Below are 22,389 nucleotides of genomic sequence, written 5' to 3'. Positions count from 1 at the left end.
GCATTTATGTTGAATATATTCCTACGAGTTAGACTTCTGTGTTATAAGACATGAATATATATTTAGCTTTAACAGATATTGCAAAAGTTTACAAATGTGGTTCCACGAAAACCAGCAAAGAATGACAGTTCCAGTTGTTCCATGTCCTTGTCAACACTTGATATTGTCTTTTAATTTTAACCACTCTGATGAGTGTGTAGTGATATCATATTGTAACTTTAGCAATTCCTTGATTAATTAAACTGAGCACTTTTTTTCACAAGGTTAATGGTTATTAGGACACATTCTTGTGAAGTGCTTGTCTTTGGTCTATCTATTTAGGGCATTTGCCTTTTTTTCTTATCAATCTTTAGAAGTTCCTTATTATATTGAGTATAAGCACTTTTTCAGAAGTAAGTATGGCAAATATCTTCTCCTACTCTATGGCTTGCATTTTAGTTCTCTTGTGCTATCTTTGATGAACAAAACTTCTTATTTTTAGTCTAATTTATCAATATTTTTTAATTTATGGTTTTAAGACTTTTTGTGTTCTTGGGTTGGCTCAATCAGTTAAGTATCCCACTCTTGTTTTTGGTTCAGGTCATGATCTCATGGTCTGTTGGAATGAGCCCCTAGTCCGGATCCATGCTGGGCATGGAGTCTGCTTGGAATTCTCTCTTCTCTCTCTGCACCCCCCCACCCACTCCTGCACTCACTCTCTCTCTCAAAATAAATAAACATTAAAAAAACACTTTTTTGTGTTCTCTTGAAACGTTTGCACATCTCAAGGTCATGGAAATATTCTTGTATGGCGTTTTTGAAAAATCAATTGCTTTACCTTTCACATGTAGAGCTATAGTATTCCAGAATTTTTTTCCTATGAAGTTAGGGTTACATCATTTTTCATAAAAATATCCAGATTTTGCACTATCTTTTGAGAAGTTTCATTCCCCTTTGTTTTTGAAGTGTCATTTTTGTTATAAGTCAGGTGACCATAGGTGTATTCAAGACTCTTCTTTCCATTTTTCCCTTAATTTATCCTGCAATACCATATTTTCTTAATTACTATAGCTTTATAATAGTCATTATTATTGGGGCATCTGGCTGGGTCTGTCAGAAAAGCTTGTGACTCTTGATCTCAGGGTTGTGAGTTCAGGCCCCATGTCAGGTATAGAAATTACTTAATAAATAAGTCCTCCACTTTCATTCTTTTTCTTCAAGATTGTTTTGGTTCTTCTTGTCCCTTTGCATTTCTATATAATCTCTAGATTTGGCCTGTCAATTTTTACAAAGAAATCTGCTGAAATTTTGTTTAGAATTTTATTCCATCTATAGACTGGGGATAATTGACATATTCCCAACATTGAGTCTTCCAACTATTGAAAATTATATATCCTCTATTTATTTAGATCTTTAACCTTTCTCAATATTTTATAGTTTTTCAGTATATAAGTCTTACACATATTCTGTTAGTTTCTAGATAATTGATATTTTTTAAACTATTGTAAATTATACTTAAAATTTTTAATTTTAGGATTTTTGTTGCTATCAGAAATACAATTTATATTTTATGCTACCTTATAACCAGTGGAATTGCTAACTAGTTTATTTATTAAGCCTAATCATCAAGAGATTCTTTATGACTTTTTATATGTACAATCATGTCATTTTTTAAAGTTTATTTAGAGAGAGAGAAAGAGCACAAGCGGGGAGGGTCAGGGAAAGGGAGAGACAGAATCCCAAGCAGGCTCTGCACTGTCAGCACACAGCCTGACATGTCGCTCAAACTCATAAACATTGAGATCATGACTGGAGTGGAAATCAGGAGTCAGATGCTTAACCAACTAACTGTCACCCAGGCGCCCCACAGTCTGAAAACTTTTGGTTGTTTAATTGATTATTTAATCTAATCACGATTGATGTAATATTTGATAATTATTTATATTTACCATCTATTTTTTTCTATTTGTCCCTAAAGTTTTGTTATTTTTAGACTATTCAGATATTTGTTATTTTTCATTTTCCTTCAGTTAGTTTTTTAGTTAATTTTGTAGTAATTATCCTACAGATTAAAGCATGTGTCTTTGATCTACAAGAGTCTGACACAAACTTTTTAATTTTACTACTTCCATGATCATTCTTAGAACCTTAGAACTCATTGACTGTATCTATATCATCTTCCCCTTTACATTATTGTTGTCATGAATTTAAATCTTGTATACATTTTAAATCTTTTAAGAAACTGTTTTTGCCTCGTATAATCAATATTAATTTATATTTATTCTTCCTGTTGCTCTTCGTTTCTTCCTGCAAGTCTGATTCCTTTAGGACTGTTCTCCCTCTACCCAGTGAATTCTACTAAAAACATTTGTTTTGGTGCAAATGTGACTATGATTAATTCTCTTGGTTTTTATCTGTTTGAAAACTTTATTTTTGAAGGATATTTTCTGATGATAGAAGAGTGCTAATCTGGTTTCTTTTTCCCACGACCTTAAAGACCTCATTTCTTTGTCTTTTGGTTTCATGATTTATGTTGAAAAGCCAGCTCTCCATTTTATTGTTGCTCCTTTAAGAGTAATGTGTCATTTTTATGTGGTTGCTTTTAAGATTTTCTCCTTGACGCTGGTCTTCAGCAGTTTTCCTATGATATTTCCTAGTTGTATTTTGTATTTTATTTCTCTTTTTAAAAAATTTTTAATGTTTATTTTTGAGAAAGAGAGAGAGAGAGACAGACAGACAGACAGACATGGGAGCATGGGAGGGGCAGAGAGAGGAGACACAGAATCTGAAGCAGGCTCCAGGCTCTGACCTGTCAGCACAGAGCCCAACATGGAGCTGGAACTCATGAACCGAACCATAAGATCATGACCTGAGCCAAAGTCAGAGTCTTAACCAACTGAGCCACCCAGGTGCCCCTGTATTTTATTTCTATTGACTGGGTTTCCCTGAGCATTTTGAGTGATGAAGGATTTGTACAAATTCTTCGTCATTATCTCTTCAAACATTGCTTATTCTCCATTCCTAGTATCTCTTCTCCTTTTAGGATTACAGTCCTATGTATATTAGAGTTTTTCATTATGTTTCACTTGTCAATTATGTTCTTTTCTGTATCTTTCTTTCTTTTTTATATGAAATTTATTGTCAAATTGGTTTCCATACAAAACCCAGTGCTCATCCCAACAGGTGCCCTCCTCATTGTCCATCATCCACTTTCCCCTACCTCCCACCCCCCAACAGTTTATTCTCAGTTTTTAAGAGTCTCTTATGGTTTGCCTCCTTCCCTCTCTGTATTTTTTCCCCCTTCCACTCCCCCATGGTCTTCTGTTAAGTTTCTCAGTATCCACATAAGAGTGAAAACATATGGTATCTTTCTCTGTATGACTTATTTCACTTAGCATAACACTCCAGTTCCATCCACGTAGCAACAAAAGGCCATATATGTTTCTGTATTTTTCAATATTTTTTCCTATGCTGCTTTTTGGATATTTTATATTGGCCTGTCTTTCATTAATCCTGTATTCCTTTATATCTACTAAGTCATAAACTACCTTAATAGCTTTTAATTTCAGATATTATATTTTTCTGTTCTGTAATGAATTTCTATTTTAAATATCAATTCTCTGGTGAAATTCTTTTTTGTTTTCTCTATTCTTTTTTTTTAAATTTTTAAAAATGTTTTTATTTATTTTTGAGACAGAGAGAGACACAGCATAAGCAGAGGAGGGGAAGAGAGAGAGGGAGACTCAGAAGCTGAAGCAGGCTCCAGGCTCCGAGCTGTCAGCACAGAGCCTGACGCGGGGCTCAAACTCACAGAGTGTGAGATCATGACCTGAGCTGAAGTCAGACACTTAACCGACTGAGACACCCAGGTGCCCCTATTTTCTCTATTCTTTACAATCTATTAGTCATACTTATTTTAACATCATTGTCAGTAAATTCTAGTATCTGTTTGTATTGTCTGTTTTTTCTCTAGGTTTTTTTCATGTCAACCAGTTTTTTGTATGTCTTCCTAGTAGTTTTTTTATTGAATTCTCAATATTTATGTAAAAAGCTGTCCAGGATCCAGATGATATTATCTTTTTCCAAAAAGAGTTCACCTTTTCCCATTAACTTGAATCATGTAAAATCCAATTTCCTTAATCCAAACAGGCACTGTAATTAGTCAAGCTGCTTTGCAGTCCTAATAACACCTAACCCTCCAGCATTACCAGTTCAGAACTTAGTGTATTGTCCACAGTCCCTTCCCATGGCAGTTTCTAAACCCTAATCTTTTTTTTTTTCAACGTTTATTTGTTTTTTTTTGGGACAGAGAGAGACAGAGCATGAACGGGGGAGGGGCAGAGAGAGAGGGAGACACAGAATCGGAAACAGGCTCCAGGCTCTGAGCAGTGAGCACAGAGCCGGACATGGGGCTTGAACTCACGGACCTCAAGATCATGACCTGAGCCAAAGTCGGATGCTTAACCGACTGCGCCACCCAGGCGCCCCTCTAAACCCTAATCTTGATGCATCAAGACTATCAAAAGTGCACTCTGCTATTCAGAGATTTTTTTTTTTACTTAGGTTTTTAGTCTTCTAAAAGACTAAATGGAATGTCCCTGAGTTTGACAAGTATCCTGAGGGGAAAACTGGCCTTGAGCTTGAATCTTCCAGTCTGCGGAAGGCTAATGAATGTGCTCTACCCCTAGCAAGAGCCTTTTGTCTGTTCTAAGACAAATTTCCTCAGGGCAAATCAACTGTAGAAGTCAGTTCACAACTAGAGGATTCTCCTTTTCAGAAATCTTAGCCCTTTCTGTTCTTATTATAACACCTGCTGTCTGTTGCTTCAAACAGATAATTTCTGAATTTTAATGAGTTTTTGTGGTTGTTTCTGCTGTTAGATAATACATCCAGTCTACCTGTAAGCAGAATTCCACCAAATAAGTGTATAACTTTTAACCTCAGGCTTTTTAAAATCTGTATTTTGTAACTTTGGTAATAAAGGAAGAGGGGTCCTTAAAGTGGTTGTAAAGTCCTATACAATGCCTTCAGTAAAATTTCTGCCCCCAAAACAGCATATGTTAAACTGACTATATGCTGTGCCTAAAAACAGTAAAGTAACTGTAAAAGATGTATGTATAACATAGAAGTTAGCTGAACCTATTATGGTAATCATTTCACATTATGTGTAATTCAAAGCATCATGCTGTACACCTTAAATTTACAGTGCTGTAAATTATTTATCAATGAAAATTATTATTATTATTAATAATGAAATTATTTCTCAATTATTTATCAATAACACTGGGAAAAGTATGCACTTATAACAGAAACATGTGAGAAACATAGAATTGAAATGAACAATGTTATCAAGATATTTGGCCTCCATTCTTTATTTTTGTTTTGCAACAATAGAACTGGCCAATTTTTCATAATGTAGGCATTTGTGCAAGTTATTTGGATCATATTTACTACTAAATTGTAATGACTGATTTTCAAAGTCTGGTGTAAGGAATGACCTATGCTTTATGTAAGGAATGATCTGTGCTTTATGAATACATACAGAAATCCATAAAATAATATACAAAGTAATTCACAAATTTACCTACAAAATCATAAAGGTGGGTTCTGGGTGTTTATTTAGCCAGTCTCATTTGGGCAATTATACAATTGGGAATTTTGTGACATAAACAAAGAGAGAGAGAGAGAGAGAGAGAGAGAGAGAGAGAGAAAGTCAACTTGGATTTTCATAATGGTGAAATACACTGGTGAAAGCTTCACTCAGATTTCTTGTCACCATACACAAAGCTATTCATATAATAGCTAATCAGTAGTTGTTAAAGTTGACTACCAAATTTATGTCCATATATACTTGTGCTTAATTTTGTTCTCATTTTTATTGCTTTCTCATTTCAATTTTTAGACTGGATGAAGGCTAAAAGTTATGTTTCAAGAATAACTTAACCAGTAATTCCCCTTTTTATGTCACTTTACCCTTAGAGAAAAAAGTAATTCAAGGTTAATAAGTACAAGTAATTAAATTCCATAGAATGACCCATGAGATTTAAAAATATTTAGACTATGAAACAGACTCTTTAATTGCTCACATTGTACCAAAAGTTCAACTAAGAGGTCTTATACTTATGTCCATATAAATTTAGTTGGAAACCACATGATCAGCTTACTAGGCTTACTGAACACAACATAAAACAATGACACTTAAGATAAGTTCATTCTTATTTAATTTCTATTTCTGTTCTTATTGTCCAAAATGGCAAAATAATGCTTATTTCCTACAATGAAAGTTTAACATAAAACTGATAAATTGAAATAAAATACCTCAAAGCTACATTGAAGAGAAGATAACTTGGACATCAAAGGTAAATAATTATTTGGTTGATAACGGATGTTCATGTCTGCAAAGTAATTTAAAGTGAAAATCTTGTACCAGCCAATAATCAAACCTGAATAGGATAAGAGAAACTCAGAAGAAATTCTTTCTTTTGAAAGGTGAGGAGAAGCTGCAGGAAAACCAAAAGAAATATACATTATACTTGAACTTTTATTTACAGAGGAAAAGGAAGGACAAGGAAGTAATGATGCCTTTCCTGTTTTGCATCCTTTGAAAGGATCTAAGGTGTATTTAAGGTTCTGAAATAGTTATAAAGGATTTTACCAAGTAGTGACTTAGTTTTGTTTAGTGAACCTGATACCAAATTATGGAAGATTTTCTCTTCAATTATTTATGAGAATAATTTTTAAAATTTATTATTAGTATTTATGGAATACATACAGTGTACCATGTAAGTATCGATCAAATACATTTTTTAAATTCTAGCATACATGGTGTGCACAACAGAAAGTCACAATTTTAGTGTATTAATATTTTAATGGAAGTGCATGTTTATGTACAATCTGAGAGAAACAAATAAGTTATATGCTTATGGTTATTCAGGGAGGAGCCTGGAGAGCAATGAACAAAGCCTAGGTATTTCAAACACTCTACAGATAAAGTTAATGGTAAAGACAAACACCACAAATATAGAGAAATGCATAATTACATAAAAGCTTTAGGACATTAAGAAGTCGATTTAAATAAAATTTCTTCTTATGCTACTTGAGTAATTTATAGTTATGGAAAGATTAATCACCAAGAGAAGGTCAAATATGGAGAATATACATACTTAATCAGTTTTAAAATGCCAAGTCCAATGAATATTAATAAAAGGAGAAAAATTTGGCACAATCAGGGACACGCATAGGTTGGAAAAGAGGTGTACATATTTAGACAACAAATTTTTTTTAAAAGAAAGGTGTTGCAATGGGAGTTAGGTTGACCAAAATTAAGGAGAGGCTGACTTGACCAAATACAATCCTTAACTGAATACAAAGCTATTCCTGCAGTTGGGGTTTTCTTTTATTTCTCTCTCAGTGTCTTCAACCAAGAGGTTGGGAAATATCGGCTTCAGGAATTTGAACTCACCAGTCCTAGGGTCTCCCGTCAGACACACGTCATACTGGTAGCTCTGGGACAGCGTCCCCGCGCCGCTGACGTCCACCAGGTGGCCCGGAAAGTGGCCCTCGGGCCCCGAGCAGCGACCCGCAGACGCCGCCCGGCCCCGCCTGCACAGCCGCACCGCCACGAACACCAGCACCGAGAACAGGAAGAGCGACGACACGGATGCCAAGGCGACGACCAAGTAGACGGTGAGCGGGTCGGCCCGCGCCTCGGCCGCCGCCACCTCCGGGAGCGGCAGGTAGGGCTGCGAGAAGCCGTCCACCAGCAGCACGTGCAGCGTGACGCTGGCCGAGCGCGGCGGCTCGCCATTGTCCTTGACCAGCACCACCAGCCTGTGCTTGACGGCGTCGCGCTCGCTCAGCAGCCGGGCCGTGCGCACCTCGCCGTTGTGCGCCCACACGCCGAACAGCCCGGGCTCCGTGGCCTTGAGCAGCTGGTACGACAGCCAGGCGTTCTGGCCCGAGTCGCCGTCCACCGCCACCACCTTGGTCACCAGGTAGCCCGCCTCGGCCGCCCTGGGCACCAGCTCGGTGCAGGGCGCAGAGCCGTTCTGCGGCGGGTACAGCACGAAGGGCGCGTTGTCGTTGTCGTCCAGCACCAGCACGCGCACCCGCGCCTGGCTGCTGAGCGCGGGCGAGCCGCGGTCGGCCGCGCGCACGCCGAACTCGAACGCCCGCAGCGCCTCGTAATCCAGGGACCTGAGCGCGAACAGCTGCCCGTTGTCCGCGTTGATGGACACCAGGGAGGCCAGGGGCAGCTGCGGGTCCGCGGGCGGCAGCAGCGAGTAGGTGACCTGCGCGTTGGCGCCCGAGTCCCTGTCCGTGGCGCTCACGCTGCCGATGTGCAGGGCGGGGCTGTTGTTCTCGCGGACGCGCAGGGTGTAGGTGGTTTGGCTGAAGGCGGGGGCGTTGTCGTTGACGTCGGAGACCGTCACGGTGATGTTGTGCTGCGTTTTCAGCCTGGGGGTCCCCAAGTCGGTGACGGTGATGGTGATGTTGTATTCGGCTCTGCTCTCTCTGTCGAGGGGACTCTCCGTTACCAGCGTGTAGAAATTCTTGAAAGTCGGTTTCAGAAGGAACGGCAGATTATCTGGAATAGAGCAAATCATCTTTCCATTGTCTCCAGAGTCTCTATCTCGAATTCTGAAGATAGACACTACAGTCTCAGGAGCATTTTCTGGGATGGAGTTGGTGAGTGAAGATATGGTAAGCTCAGGGGCATTGTCGTTCACATCCACCACGTGTATGACTACAGTGCCTTTTCCAGAAAGGCCTCCGCCATCTATGGCCTCAATTTCTACATGGTAAGATTTAATGTGTTCAAAATCCAATTTCTTTGTCAGTCGGATTTCTCCTGTGACTTCATTAATTGAGAAGGTTTGTTTAATTTCATCTGATGCTTGGAAAAAGCCGTAGGAAACACTCCCGAAATTTCCAGAATCTATATCTTTAGCTGAGACACTAAGTACTGGGGAATCTAGGGAGCTGTTTTCCAAGACCTGTACTTCATATGGGGTGTGCACAAACTCTGGAGCATTGTCATTGACGTCTGTGATCAGGATTCGCACTGTGATGGTGCCAGACTTAGGTGGAGATCCACCATCCAGTGCTATGAGGGTTAAGCTGAACGCAGGCTGCTCCTCTCGATCCAGCGCTTTGTCCTGCACCAAATCTGGGTATTTCTTGGCCTCACTATGATTTCGAGTTAGAACATGAAAATAAGAATTGGGGCTGATAGTGTACTTTTGAAGGCCATTGCTACCCACATCCAAATCCTGAGCTAATTTCAACGGAAACAGAGTCCCTGGCTGGCTGTTCTCCGGTATTTTCAAGAGCATTTCCCCAGTCGGGAATACTGGGGAGTGGTCATTTATGTCCTGGATTGATAATTCTCCTTCAAAAAATTGCACCGGCGTTTCCAGCAACACTTGGAAATGCAGTACACACGGTTCAACAGAGCCACATAGTTCTTCCCGGTCTATTTTCTCCCTCAAAAGCAAATCTCCAGTCTGACGATCCAGTTGCAAGCGCTGCTTGTCATCGTCAGACACCACCCGGGCTGACCTAGCGGTCAGTTCCCCAATTCCCAGGCCCAGATCTTTGGCCAGATGGGCTATAAAGGAGCCACTCTCTGTTTCTTCTATCACAGAATAACGAATAGGCTCAGGGCAAGCCTGGGACAAGAACACCATCAAAATAAAGGCCACCACTTGCCTGTTTGGTTGAATTCTCTCTGGCGTCTTCATGTTGGAGTCCGGGCGCTTACATCCAAACCTTCCTAGCAACCACAAAAAAACTGGAGATACTAAATTCTGGTTTCTTGTTTGGTAGAATCCTCATAAAGTTGCCTTTAATCTTAAATTCGTTTATCCCAGCCCAAACTCGCTGGTAACCCAGTATGGCTGGCAAAGCTTCTTCCGTGTATTTGATTCCTTTTTGCAACAAAGGAATACGGAGCTTTTTACAGCTCTTTATTCACACTCTTAGCCTGCAGCGCCACCCTGCGTCTTGATTGGGAAATTAATATTTTCAAGTCAAAGCATATTTTGTTAAGGGTCCAAATGTAAACTATTTTTTAAGGTGTATATAACTTTTACAAACCTTTTTATTCCATCCAATTGCATAATATATAAGGTTACTTCATTATATTGCATGAGCTAGAGTAATTGTGAGCACAAAGCAGGAGGATACCCTGATCTCCCCACATTCTAATCAGTGTAACTTCAAAGAATTCCATTTTCCCTTTGCATAATCTAACCAGGGGAGATAAATTCTCATAAAATTATAATTCATAATAGTTACATTTGTTTATTTCCAAGTATGGAGCAATTAATGATGATGCAAAAGCTTGTTAAGGTGTTCTGCATCACAAGGTCTCAGGGAGACTATTTTTCAAAGGAAAGTTTCTATGTCGCTACACTGGTACAAACAGTAATATAGTTGAATGAAGAGGGATCTTGATTTGTTATGAATCCTTTTACAGTGTGAACCCACATTAAATTAAGAAGGAATAAAAACGTATTAGAATTTGATTCTATTCTCTCCAAGTAATAGACTTGGAGAGTAAATGAAAGGAGTTTTATCGATAAGGAAACTGAAGGGTATAGGATTTGATTACTCTACTTGACTATTAGCAGGATAATATAAAGACAAAATCAAGTGAATAAAAATCATAATATTTTGTTAAGATAAAGGGTTTAAGTTTAAGCTTACTTTGTTAGATAGATATCTATATTTTATGTTTGCTTCTTAGCACATTCATCCTTTGTATCCCAGATACTATATTCTTCAACCAACTCACTGCGGGGTGGGGGGTGGATAGGAAATCTTGATTTAAAACATTTTAATCTGTGAACAAAGGGTGCCTCAGGCCTTGTCTATTCATATATCATAAAGAGAAGAAACGTATTTATAAAATGGGTTCCAGCACAGTGTGCAGCTATTGTAATTGCCCTGATACAGTAAGTTAACTGAGATACAGTTAACCAGTTTGTTGGTTACAATTAGTATATTAAGTGGAGTGCCATCTATCTTGGCACATACAGGATTTCCCCTCCTTAAATATCCTGTCATTTTATTTAATTACTTAATTAACTTAATAAATTATAATTCATGTAGAATGAGTTATTTTAAAAGCATGATAATCTTAGATTCTGTTAGTGACAGAAAGTATTATAAAAATATTTTGGGGGGCACCTTGGTTAAGTGTCTGACACTTGATTTTGGTTCAGGTGGTGATTCGATTTGGGAGCTCAAGCCCCGCATTGGGCTCTGTACTGTGAGTGCAGAGTCTGCTTGGGATTCTCTCTCTCTGTCTCCACTTCTCCCTTGTTCGTGCTCGCTCTCTCTCTCTCTCTCTCTCTCTCTCTCAAAAATAAATAAACCTAAAAAATATTTTTGAAAGAAGCCTGGATTATGGTGATCATTAAAAAATATCAGTTGAATAAATAAATTAATCCACTCTAATGATCATGTTTCTATATATGTAAGATTATTGCCAGATCATATATGCAGCTATGAACATGTCTGAAAATAAATATAGAATTCTCAGAGATGAGGGTATAGTACATGCTAAGTACTATTCAATTAAATTTACTTTGAGTCTAGTTCTATTAATGAATTCCTATAAGAGATACAGCATTGGCAATAATAACATTAATACACTTTAGAATTCTTTTACATTTAAGGCAAATCAGAGGAGATACAATATATATATGAACATTAAGTGAAATAAATACTGAAAAGAATAAAAAGCAAGAATATTATTTTAGATATAAATGGAAAACAAATATCCTGGGCAAAACAAAGAGCAAATTGTATACAATATAATAATGAAGTTCTAGTTAGATTCAAATTAAAGTGTTCAGAACAAATCTGAAACTATATTTCATTTGCTTATTCCTATTTGTTGACATTCAAACAGTGTTGCAAACCAGCTCTTTTCAGTTCCTTTTGTCAATCCAAAGCAAATGAAATCTAGATAATATTAACACAAATGTGTCTCTATATGCCATTCTATGTAATACTCTAAGCAATTACATATATTAATTCATTTTATCTCCCAACAACCTTATGAGGTGGACACTCTTATCATCTGCATTTTATAGATGAAGAAATTTAGGTTTAAATAACCTACCCATAATCACACATCATATGAAATGGCAGAGCTGGGATTCAAACTGTTGTTTGTGTGTGGCTCCAGAATCTATTCTCTTATCTACATAAGTGGAATTGGAGAAGTGGGCAACTTTTTAGATAATGTAGATCCAAATTTAAGTCTTGGGTACATAGACATCATAGGTGAGATATATTTATGTTCAAGTTTGTAGTTAACCTAAGATGACTATCTTCAAGATGGTCTGTCTTCCTTTAGAGTTAGAAACCAGCAAAAAGAGGTGCTTACAAAACTTAGGAATTGGAGGGGAAACTAGTAGTGCTTTGTTGTGACCATTAATTAGGTAAAAAGTAAAAATTAAGAATGACATATTTAATGAATTCCCTATAGCCTTAATTATTGGAGAAAAAGATATCTATGTATGCTCTTTTGAAATGTTACTAGTATGTGAAGTTAAAATCAAGAAAGATGGCCTAAAAGGACTGTCTAACATATTACATCATAGATTATTCCCCCCAAATAAACTGCTAAATTTAAAAACAGACTATTGTATTTTCCCTGCATGGAGGAGGAGTTAATGATATAAATAATGATCACCCAAAAAACCATTCTATTCCAGTCAGGAAAGTTGCATTATCCATTCTGAAGGATTCATACAACAATTTACACAACTTTTGCAGGACCTGAAATATGACATTTAAAGTATTTTTTCCATTTTGAGTATACAAAGAGAGAGAGAATAGTTTTAATATCTCCCTGGTAAAATATAGGCAAGACCTTTAAATTTCATTGAAGAAAAGGTAAAAATCATTTTAAAGGTATTTGAATACCAGTAGATGGAAAATTCAAAATGCAAAATCCATACTCTGAAGTTTTGAATACTCTCACTTGTTTTAAAACAAAAGTAAGAATTTTTTCAAACTTCATGATGACTTGAGGGCTGTTTTTAAGGGGGAAAGCAGAAGGAGTTTGAACATTAATTGTTGAGAGAAAGAGAAATTAATTGGTGAAATAGGTATTAGATTTTAATTAGTATTTTTAGTTCCTTAAATTGCACTTTAATAATATTATTTCAAAATATTAAACTAACATTAATAATTGGTTAATATTGATGGTTTGTGGATTTTGTAAGAAAGTCTTATAAATTTTTGAGATTTGTTTCTACTAGATAGATAAATTAGATACCTCAGGCTTGCCATTTGAGTGAAATAACTATAAAGCAAACAATACAGCTCACTGGTGAAAGCAAACTAAAATTATTATTAATATCAGCTAAAATTCCAAACTAAATCTATAAGATATTTTTATCACATGTATTGAAATGCAAATTTAGAAAGGAGATATTTGAATAATGAGAATTTGGCTTGAGAAATTTATGATGTAATCTAAGACAATTTCTAATAATTCCTTGTAGGACATACTAAATAAAGAGATTATATGTTTAATGTATCAAAAATTTCAAACATCTAATGTCTGCCTCACAATACATCTTTAAACTCAGGAAGTATGTGTCTTCCAAATCTGTTGTTCTTTTTCAAAGACTTTTTGGCTATTCTGGGTCCCCTATATTTCCATATGAATTTTAAGGTCAATTTGCCAATTTCCAAAAAAACAAAAACAAAAACAAAAACAAATCTGGCTGGGATATTGATAGGGATTGCATTGAACCTGTAGACCAATTTGGCAATTTGGGAGGTATCATCATTTCAACAATGTCGAGTCTTCCAGTCCATGAACACTTTCCATTTATTTAAGTCAGCTTTAATTTCTTTCAATGATGCTTTGTTGTGTACAAGTCTTGCACTTGTTTTGTTAAATTTGTTCCTAAGCATTTTATTCTTTTTAAAAATTTTTTTTCAACGTTTATTTATTTTTGGGACAGAGAGAGAGCATGAACGGGCGAGGGGCAGAGAGAGAGGGAGACACAGAATCGGAAACAGGCTCCAGGCTCTGAGCCATCAGCCCAGAGCCTGACGCGGGGCTCGAACTCCCGGACCGCGAGATCGTGACCTGGCTGAAGTCGGACGCTTAACCGACTGCGCCACCCAGGCGCCCCAATTTTTTAAACATTCAATAGAATTCTAGTCCTGGGACTTTCTTTGTGTAAATTTTTAAAAAAATAGTATTATTTTTTTAAGTTTATTTATTTTGAGAGAGACATAGAGAGTGCAGGGGAGGGACAGAGAGACAGGGAGAGAGAGAGTCCCAAGTAGGCTCCATGCTGTCAGCTCAGAGCCTGACACTGGGCGCAAACTCAGAAACCATGAGATCATGACCTGAGCCAAAATCAAGAGATGGATGCTTAACCAACTGAGCCACCCAGGAGCCCCTGGAAAGTTTTTTGATTACTTATTAAACCTTCTTGAATAGGAAAACATTCAAGATGAAAAAATTCACTTCCCTAGATATAAATTTAGGCAAAACAAATCTGAAAATGACAATAGAGAACACAATTTTAATTTTTGATAAACCCCAAATTGTTCTAGAAGTTGAGTTTCTCATCAAAGCTCTTCCTCATAGACAGCCCATATTATCTGGAGCCAAATGACTTTAGAAATCTGAACCCATTTGTCTCTGATATTCTGGTCAGAAACCTCTCACATTAATAGTTCTGCAACTAAGTCCCAATGATGTTGATATCCCCCAAATACTCAAAAAATGGCCTTATGAGAAGTAGTCCACTGAAGGTTCCCTGTTAGTCCTCCACAACAGGAGCAGAAAACCGAGAGTGGAAGATGGCTGAGTCAACTCAGTGATCAAGAGGATAGAGAACCTGTCAGCTGAGTAGACTTATGTGGAGGTTCAGGGAATGACAGGTCAGGCTGGGATAGGTCCTAGACCATGTCAAATGGAGGTGGCTTATAGTCCTTAATAACAGCAACAGCTTGTGCCTGGCTGTGCCTGTCACTTAGGAGCCTAGTAGTTATGCTTCAGTGCTCCATACTTCGACATGTAAACATCAAGTACTCTGAAGCTTTGAATCATTGATAAAATAGTCCTGAGTTTTAACTCAAGTTACATCCAGGTTACCACCTTGTTTTACGTGGCACCAGCTCAATGCATAATATAAGATAGTTTTGCAGCAAGTTTTTCTGGCCATCCAGCAAGTATGTGTGTCATCCAGGATTACCATGTGCAGCAGTGTCATATATATTAATAAAGACTATGATTTTTTTCCTGTAGGTAAACCCTATGTATCAATTACTTCAGCTACAACTTGATTTTCCTCAAAATCAGTTTGTTTACTCTGAAGATTGAAAAGTAAAAAATGTCTCCATTAGCTCCCAAGTCTACAGCTGTAACAGACACCAAGATAAACAAGAGGCAGAGGGTGACACTCCCTGCGTTTTTGCCTCATGGAGCAAATGCAGAGTAGGACCACCTACTCTGTAGTAGGGAGAGCAGGACCAAATCAAACACATCATTAGGTGTTGGTCTCAAACTTCTGTGTCTGACAAAGTTGAGCTAAGCTTCTTAATTAAGGCTTGGGTTTGTAGAACCTGGGACTGGAACCACCGTGAGACTCCTCTTTCCTCCCCTCAATAAGGCTACCAAAACCAGTACTGGTGTGAGTGAAACCTCCAGTAGGAGAGGAGTGATCAGTAAAGTATCACCAAGCATATGAGGAAGACTAACAGTGTGAAAAATGCACTCAACAGATAAAAGAATGTATACATAACAAACACAGATTCAGAACAATATGGAAAGAACTTAAGAGTAAAAGACATTTAATGTCCTCAAACAAAAAATAAGTTGTAAATAAATAACAAGCTGTTATGAAAACTTATCAAATGGAAATTTTGAAAAGAAAAACTATAGTTTTTTTTTTTTCAGTATATTGGGTGAATCTCAGGCTGAGACCGAGAAAGTACCAGAACATCGGGATAAAGGTAAAAAATCTAAAACAGAGTAAATAAGGGGCTCTTGGCTGGCTCAGTTGGTAGAGCATGTGACTTTGATCTTGGGGTATGAGCTTAAGCCCCATAGTGGGAATAGAGATTACTTTAAAAAAATAAAATAAAGAAGTTTACAGATAAAAAATGGCAACTATACTGAGTTCATACTTTTAATCAATAGTGTTGAATATCAAAGAACAGAAGGAAAATGAGTTTAGATTTAAATATCTATGTTCAACCAAACTATTGGCTAAGAAGAGAACTATTAGACATAAAAGTATAGATTTCTAGCTTTAAAATATACAGCAAGCTACCCTAAGAAGCAAGTATAAATAGAGAATAAAGGTAGTGACATGTACAGAAAAACTTGCATTAAAAAAAAAAAAGTCCTCATTTACAAGGAAGCCATATTTAAGGATTAAGAAAGAGTTCTAAAAAGTATGGTAACTTACTTCATTAGTTTTAATGAGTGATACTTGAATATAGTTTAGTTTTTTAACCTACATAAAAGTTTTAAATTCATTGTCATTTCTTTGCTTTTAAGTGTTAAAAACTAGATTGTGAATGTCAAGAAAATATTTAAGTTATTTATCAATTTATGTTTTCAGAGAGGTAAAAGAATGTACACTATCTAGAGTTACATTTTGAAAATACATTAATGATTGACTACTTTAAAGTTTATTCAAAGACTTTCAGATCTTGCAAATTTCACTTAATTTTTATACCACGAGGACTAACCAGAGTTCAAGAGAATAATCGATTAGAGGCTAGTGAATTTAAATACAGATTTCAGGAAGTTAATTTGGTAAACAGAAGGTCTGGGAAGTTGACAGTGCTTTTATAAATTACTTTTATTTCATTTCTTCTTTATTGCTGAAATCAAAGATGTGAGCAAGTGCATCTGGAACCCAACTGGAGATCAGTACATTGTTTTACAATTCTCTGAGTTTCCAGAAATCCCCACACAAGTGAAGGAAGACAACTAAATAATATATTGGTTCTATGGAAATTGGCATTATCAATCCCCAGCCCTTTCTGAATGTAGCTAGTTCTTTTGAAATTCAGTGTACAGATAAGTACCAAGTAAATGAGGTCTTGAAAAATTCATTGATTTCTCAAATATTTTTTAAAAATTACTCATTCAGCAAAAGTTATTCAAGCATCTACTATGTGTGAGGCATAATGCCATGTGTTGGAGATACAAGTCTGAATAAAACAGAAACAGATTCTACTGTCAAGTTCCTTAAAGTCTAGTAAGGTTATTTAGTATATTTGGGCAGAGGAGCCATTTTAATTTCTCTTACTTTTTGAAAATTAGAATATTAGAGATCAATTTGGAAATAATTCACAGTAATGAACTTACTATTCCTCACAGAAGACTACTAAAAATTATCATTAACATAGAAGGTCATCGCTTTTACCTTGTACCAGACTTTCAGTATGGGAATTCCAAAAAGTGGCCACAATACATAGTACTATACATATGGTACCTTCTCTGTCCTGTACTTAATATCTGGATAAAGAAGTTTTTGGAAATTGTCTTTAAATAAAAGGGAAAAACTTTCCAACAGCATAGAAATAAAAATCAACTTTGAAACAAGAGTAAGGTGTAATTGTTTCTAATCTTCAAATTTAGTCTAGAAGATCTTTTCTGGCTTTACTAAATTCTGTTCACTCAACAATAGGTGAATTCAATGGATCTACCAAGTTACTAACAGCGTCTGTTCTTCTGTCTTCTGGGTCTAAATGAGTGCTCAGCATATAGCTCCTCCAACTTTAGTCCCAGATCATATACCATATTGGCCAAAAAAAGAACTGCTTTCTATACTTTCCACAATGGAATAGTAGCTCTGATACTACCTAGGACTAAGTCAGCCAAACAGAGAAGACTTGGTCACAATTCTTTGATCTTTTCCTCTCTTAATAAAAATTCAGCCAATTTATGAAAAGAAGAAAAAAAAAAAGATCTAAACAGAAGAGCCAGATTAAAATATCTCTATAAAGTGCTTCATCAATGAAAGGAAATACTCTTTCCCCTGATTATTAAGGATTCATGCATTTGATCTCAGTTATGTAAAATGACACCATTTATAGCTGCACTTTAAAATATGACTGAAGGCATGTCAATCTTAAATTCTTCTTCTCTTTTGGGGATTTTCAAATTTGTTGAGAAACTTCAGTTTTCTCTCTTCTAGTCATAAGTATTCAATTCTTGGAAAGTTCTGTCCTTCTGGATGAGAAAATGCCTTCAAGAAGAAAACCAATTTTTTTCCTAATCAACTTATTTAACTGGGGACTAAATATTTTATCACTTAAAAATAAGTTTTTCTCTTTCACTCAAAATAGCCATAAAATGTGACTTTGGTTGCTTCCAGATTTTATTCATAGTTATAGCTAATTTAGACTTTCACAATGATACTGCTCTTTTAGAAATTTTTCAATGTTTATTCACTTCTGAGAGAGAGAAAGAGAAAATGAATGAGTGGGGGAGGGGCAGAGAGAGAGGGAGACACAGAATCTGAAGCAGGTTGGAGGTTCTGACCTATCAGCACAGGCCCAAGGCTGTGCAAGGCTCAAACTCACAAACTGTGAGATTCATGACCTGAGTCAAATCAGTCATTCAACCAACTGGAGCCACCCAGGAGCCCCTTGCTCTGTCTTCTTTAGAACTACCTATTCTTGTATATCTTTTAATTACATTGTAGGTGGTAGAATGCTAGTGTGGATGGACAGTCCTCAGAAGGACCATCTATAATCCTGGGTCATGTCAGGTTGAAATCAGGAGAAGAGAACCAAGACAAAAAACAAAAATTACATATATATGTATGTATACATATATATAATAAAATTATATAATTTTATAAAATATAATAAAATTATATAATATACATATATGTATATATTATAATTTTTGTTATAGATTTCCCTCATATATCACCATCTAAATGCCAAGTAGATATTAATTTTAAAAGTAGGATTGGATGGGACACTACTTTTACATAAAGCATTTAGAGATCATACATGTATGTGCTTTCTTGAAATTATTAAAAAACGACTCTTAGGTTGATAACTTCTCTCAGAATTTACACACTAAATTGTCATAGCATCAGATGCCCCACTAAACAACATTTTCATGCAAAATGTAAAAGCACAATCTGTTTTTCAAAATGCTGTAGGTTTATTTTTTTTCTTCAGTCTTCATGAGAATATTCTAGCCAAATCCAAGAGTAATTTGCCTTATAGCCTGTATTTTGTGTGTATTTATGACAACGTAAATGTAAAAATATTGAAATATTAATTGCAAATGTCAAAACATAAATTGAACTAAATGAATTGTCCCTAAAAACATGGTGTACCTTGAAGAAGGTACAGCTTAGAGAAAACACATTTTAATCTATCCACAAACTTCATTAACTACAAAGCTGCTTTAAGTATATTATAAAGAACATTATCTGACTGTATTCAACACGGTAAATTACAAGATTACTGTTTTGGAACTCTATCTACATTGCTTTGGATAGAGAATTTGAGATAGTTCCTTAAAGTAAACTTGTTTGAAATCACCATTAAAAGATAATGAATCTATTTTTGCTCACCTATTAGAAAAAGAAAAGAGGGATTCAGACTGCATTACTAAAACAGGAAGCAGATAAAAGAGAATACACGAGGATTAACAAAACCCACAAAGTAAAATCAATATTTAAAGACAATATTACATCAACTAAAGATTCTTGATTATTAAAGAAAACAATCATAGCCAAACAATTACTTTTTGACCTAAACTATCATTAAAATTGGAGCTTTGCTTTAGTCTCACTCAGTGTCTTGAACCAGACCATTGGTCATAATCGGTTTGAGGAACTTGAACTCATTGGTCCCCGAGTCTCCCGTCAGACACACCTCGTACTGGTAGCTCTGGGACAGCGTCCCCGCGCCGCTGACGTCCACCAGGTGGCCCGGAAAGTGGCCCTCGGGCCCCGAGCAGCGACCCGCAGACGCCGCCCGGCTCCGCCTGCACAGCCGCACCGCCACGAACACCAGCACCGAGAACAGGAAGAGCGACGACACGGACGCCAAGGCGACGACCAAGTAGACGGTGAGCGGGTCGGCCCGCGCCTCGGCCGCCGCCACCTCCGGGAGCGGCAGGTAGGGCTGCGAGAAGCCGTCCACCAGCAGCACGTGCAGCGTGACGCTGGCCGAGCGCGGCGGCTCGCCATTGTCCCTGACCAGCACCACCAGCCTGTGCTTGACGGCGTCGCGCTCGCTCAGCAGCCGGGCCGTGCGCACCTCGCCGTTGTGCGCCCACACGCCGAACAGCCCGGGCTCCGTGGCCTTGAGCAGCTGGTACGACAGCCAGGCGTTCTGGCCCGAGTCGCCGTCCACCGCCACCACCTTGGTCACCAGGTAGCCCGCCTCGGCCGCCCTGGGCACCAGCTCGGTGCAGGGCGCAGAGCCGTTCTGCGGCGGGTACAGCACGAAGGGCGCGTTGTCGTTGTCGTCCAGCACCAGCACGCGCACCCGCGCCTGGCTGCTGAGCGCGGGCGAGCCGCGGTCGGCCGCGCGCACGCCGAACTCGAACGCCCGCAGCGCCTCGTAATCCAGGGACCTGAGCGCGAACAGCTGCCCGTTGTCCGCGTTGATGGACACCAGGGAGGCCAGGGGCAGCTGCGGGTCCGCGGGCGGCAGCAGCGAGTAGGTGACCTGCGCGTTGGCGCCCGAGTCCCTGTCCGTGGCGCTCACGCTGCCGATGTGCAGGGCGGGGCTGTTGTTCTCGCGGACGCGCAGGGTGTAGGTGGTTTGGCTGAAGGCGGGGGCGTTGTCGTTGACGTCGGAGACCGTCACGGTTATGTTGTGCTGCGTTTTCAGCCTGGGGGTCCCCAAGTCGGTGACGGTGATGGTGATGTTGTACTCGGATTTGGTCTCTCGGTCCAGAGGTGTGTTTGTCAGTAGGGTGTAAAAATTCTCAACAGAGGGTTTAAGGATGAAGGGGAGACTGTCCTCGATGGAACACATAATTCTTCCATTTTCTCCAGAGTCTAGATCAGAAACACTGAAAACAGCCACCACAGTCTCTGGAGAGTTCTCAGGGATAGGGCTGGTAATTGAGGACAATGTCAGTTCTGGTGGGTTGTCGTTCACATCAACCACCTGAACTATCACTGTTGTTTTTCCTGAAAGGCCTCCACCATCTTTGGCTTCTATGTCCAGTTCATAAGTATTCATCTCCTCAAAATTCAAATATTTGACTAGCTGGATATCACCAGTAATTGGATTTAGCTGAAAAGTTTTACGAATTTCTTCAGAAGCATGAAAAAATGCATATGATACTGTCCCAAAATTTCCTGTATCTAAATCAGTAGCCGAGACAGTGACAACAACAGAGTTAAGGGGGCTGTTCTCTAGAATCTGAACCTCGTAGAGTGTCTGTGTAAATTCTGGGGCATTGTCGTTTATGTCTAAGACCAGGATGTGGATCTTGGCGATCCCAGACCGGTGTGGAGAGCCGCCATCCAGCGCGGTAAGAGTCAAAATGAACTCTGGCTGCTCCTCACGGTCCAGAGATTTGTCCAGCACTAGTTGTGGGTACTTTCTTCCATCCCTACGACTGCGTGTGAGAACGTGGAAATGGGAATTAGGAGTGATCGTATAGTTTTGGAGACTGTTTCTTCCCACATCCAAGTCCTCAGCATTTCCCAAAGGAATCATGGTTCCTGGTGGCGTGTTTTCCAAGAGTTTCAGCTGCATTTCATTTTCAAAGAATACCGGAGAATGGTCATTTACATCTATGACGTGAAGCTCATTTGTAATAACCTGCAAAGGGTTTTGCAGTAATATCTGAAAATGTAGTATACATGGCTCCGTGGGGCCGCATAGCTCTTCCCGGTCCAATTTCTCACGCAGGTGCAAGTCGCCAGTTTGATGGTTAAGCTGAAAATGCTGTTTGTTTCCTTTAGACACAACTTGTGCACCCCTCACAGCCAGTTCCCCTTCCCCAAGCCCTAGATCATTTGCTATGTTGGCTATTAAAAAGCCCCTCTCTGTTTCCTCAACCACAGAGTAGCGTCTTGACTCAGACCCAGCCAGAGACCCACCCAGAAAAACAAACAGAAACAGGACTTGCCTTTGTCTAAGAAAGCGCTCCCCTCTGGCCTCCATTGTGCTTTCGGCCATGCTCTTCCTGGAAATATTGCCAAGCTAAGCCTCTGGCAGTGCTAGGAAACGCAGTCTTTTGCCTTCCAATCTTTGAAGAAGGCCTAGCGAATAATTCTTTCCAGGGCTCAGTTTTGGTTGCTTAAAAATCTGCCCAGGCTCACAACCCCTAGTTTACGGCACTGGATCTGTGCCTTACGCAGTGCGCACAGTTCCTGTGGTTTAATTCGCCTTCTTAGACAACAGTGCCAC

The 22,389-nt window shown here is 38.5% G+C and overlaps 2 protein-coding genes across 2 annotated transcripts; both read right to left on the bottom strand.

Moving 5' to 3' along the window:
• Window positions 1-5,574: 5,574 nt before the first annotated feature.
• Window positions 5,575-11,228, bottom strand: PCDHB4 (protocadherin beta 4). The gene has a single exon (XM_023255991.2). The coding sequence runs from the start codon at window positions 9,720-9,722 to the stop codon at window positions 7,335-7,337; it is 2,388 nt and encodes a 795-aa protein (XP_023111759.2). The 5' UTR covers window positions 9,723-11,228; the 3' UTR covers window positions 5,575-7,334.
• Window positions 11,229-16,820: 5,592 nt separating this feature from the next.
• PCDHB3 (protocadherin beta 3) lies at window positions 16,821-22,305 on the bottom strand. The gene has a single exon (XM_019833383.3). The coding sequence runs from the start codon at window positions 22,156-22,158 to the stop codon at window positions 19,801-19,803; it is 2,358 nt and encodes a 785-aa protein (XP_019688942.3). The 5' UTR covers window positions 22,159-22,305; the 3' UTR covers window positions 16,821-19,800.
• Between the last annotated feature and the right edge of the window lie 84 nt (window positions 22,306-22,389).

This window comes from Felis catus, chromosome A1 (genome assembly GCF_018350175.1).
Source record: "Felis catus isolate Fca126 chromosome A1, F.catus_Fca126_mat1.0, whole genome shotgun sequence".
Taxonomy (NCBI): Eukaryota; Metazoa; Chordata; class Mammalia; order Carnivora; family Felidae; genus Felis; species Felis catus.
This window is presented reverse-complemented; position numbering and strand designations above follow the sequence as displayed.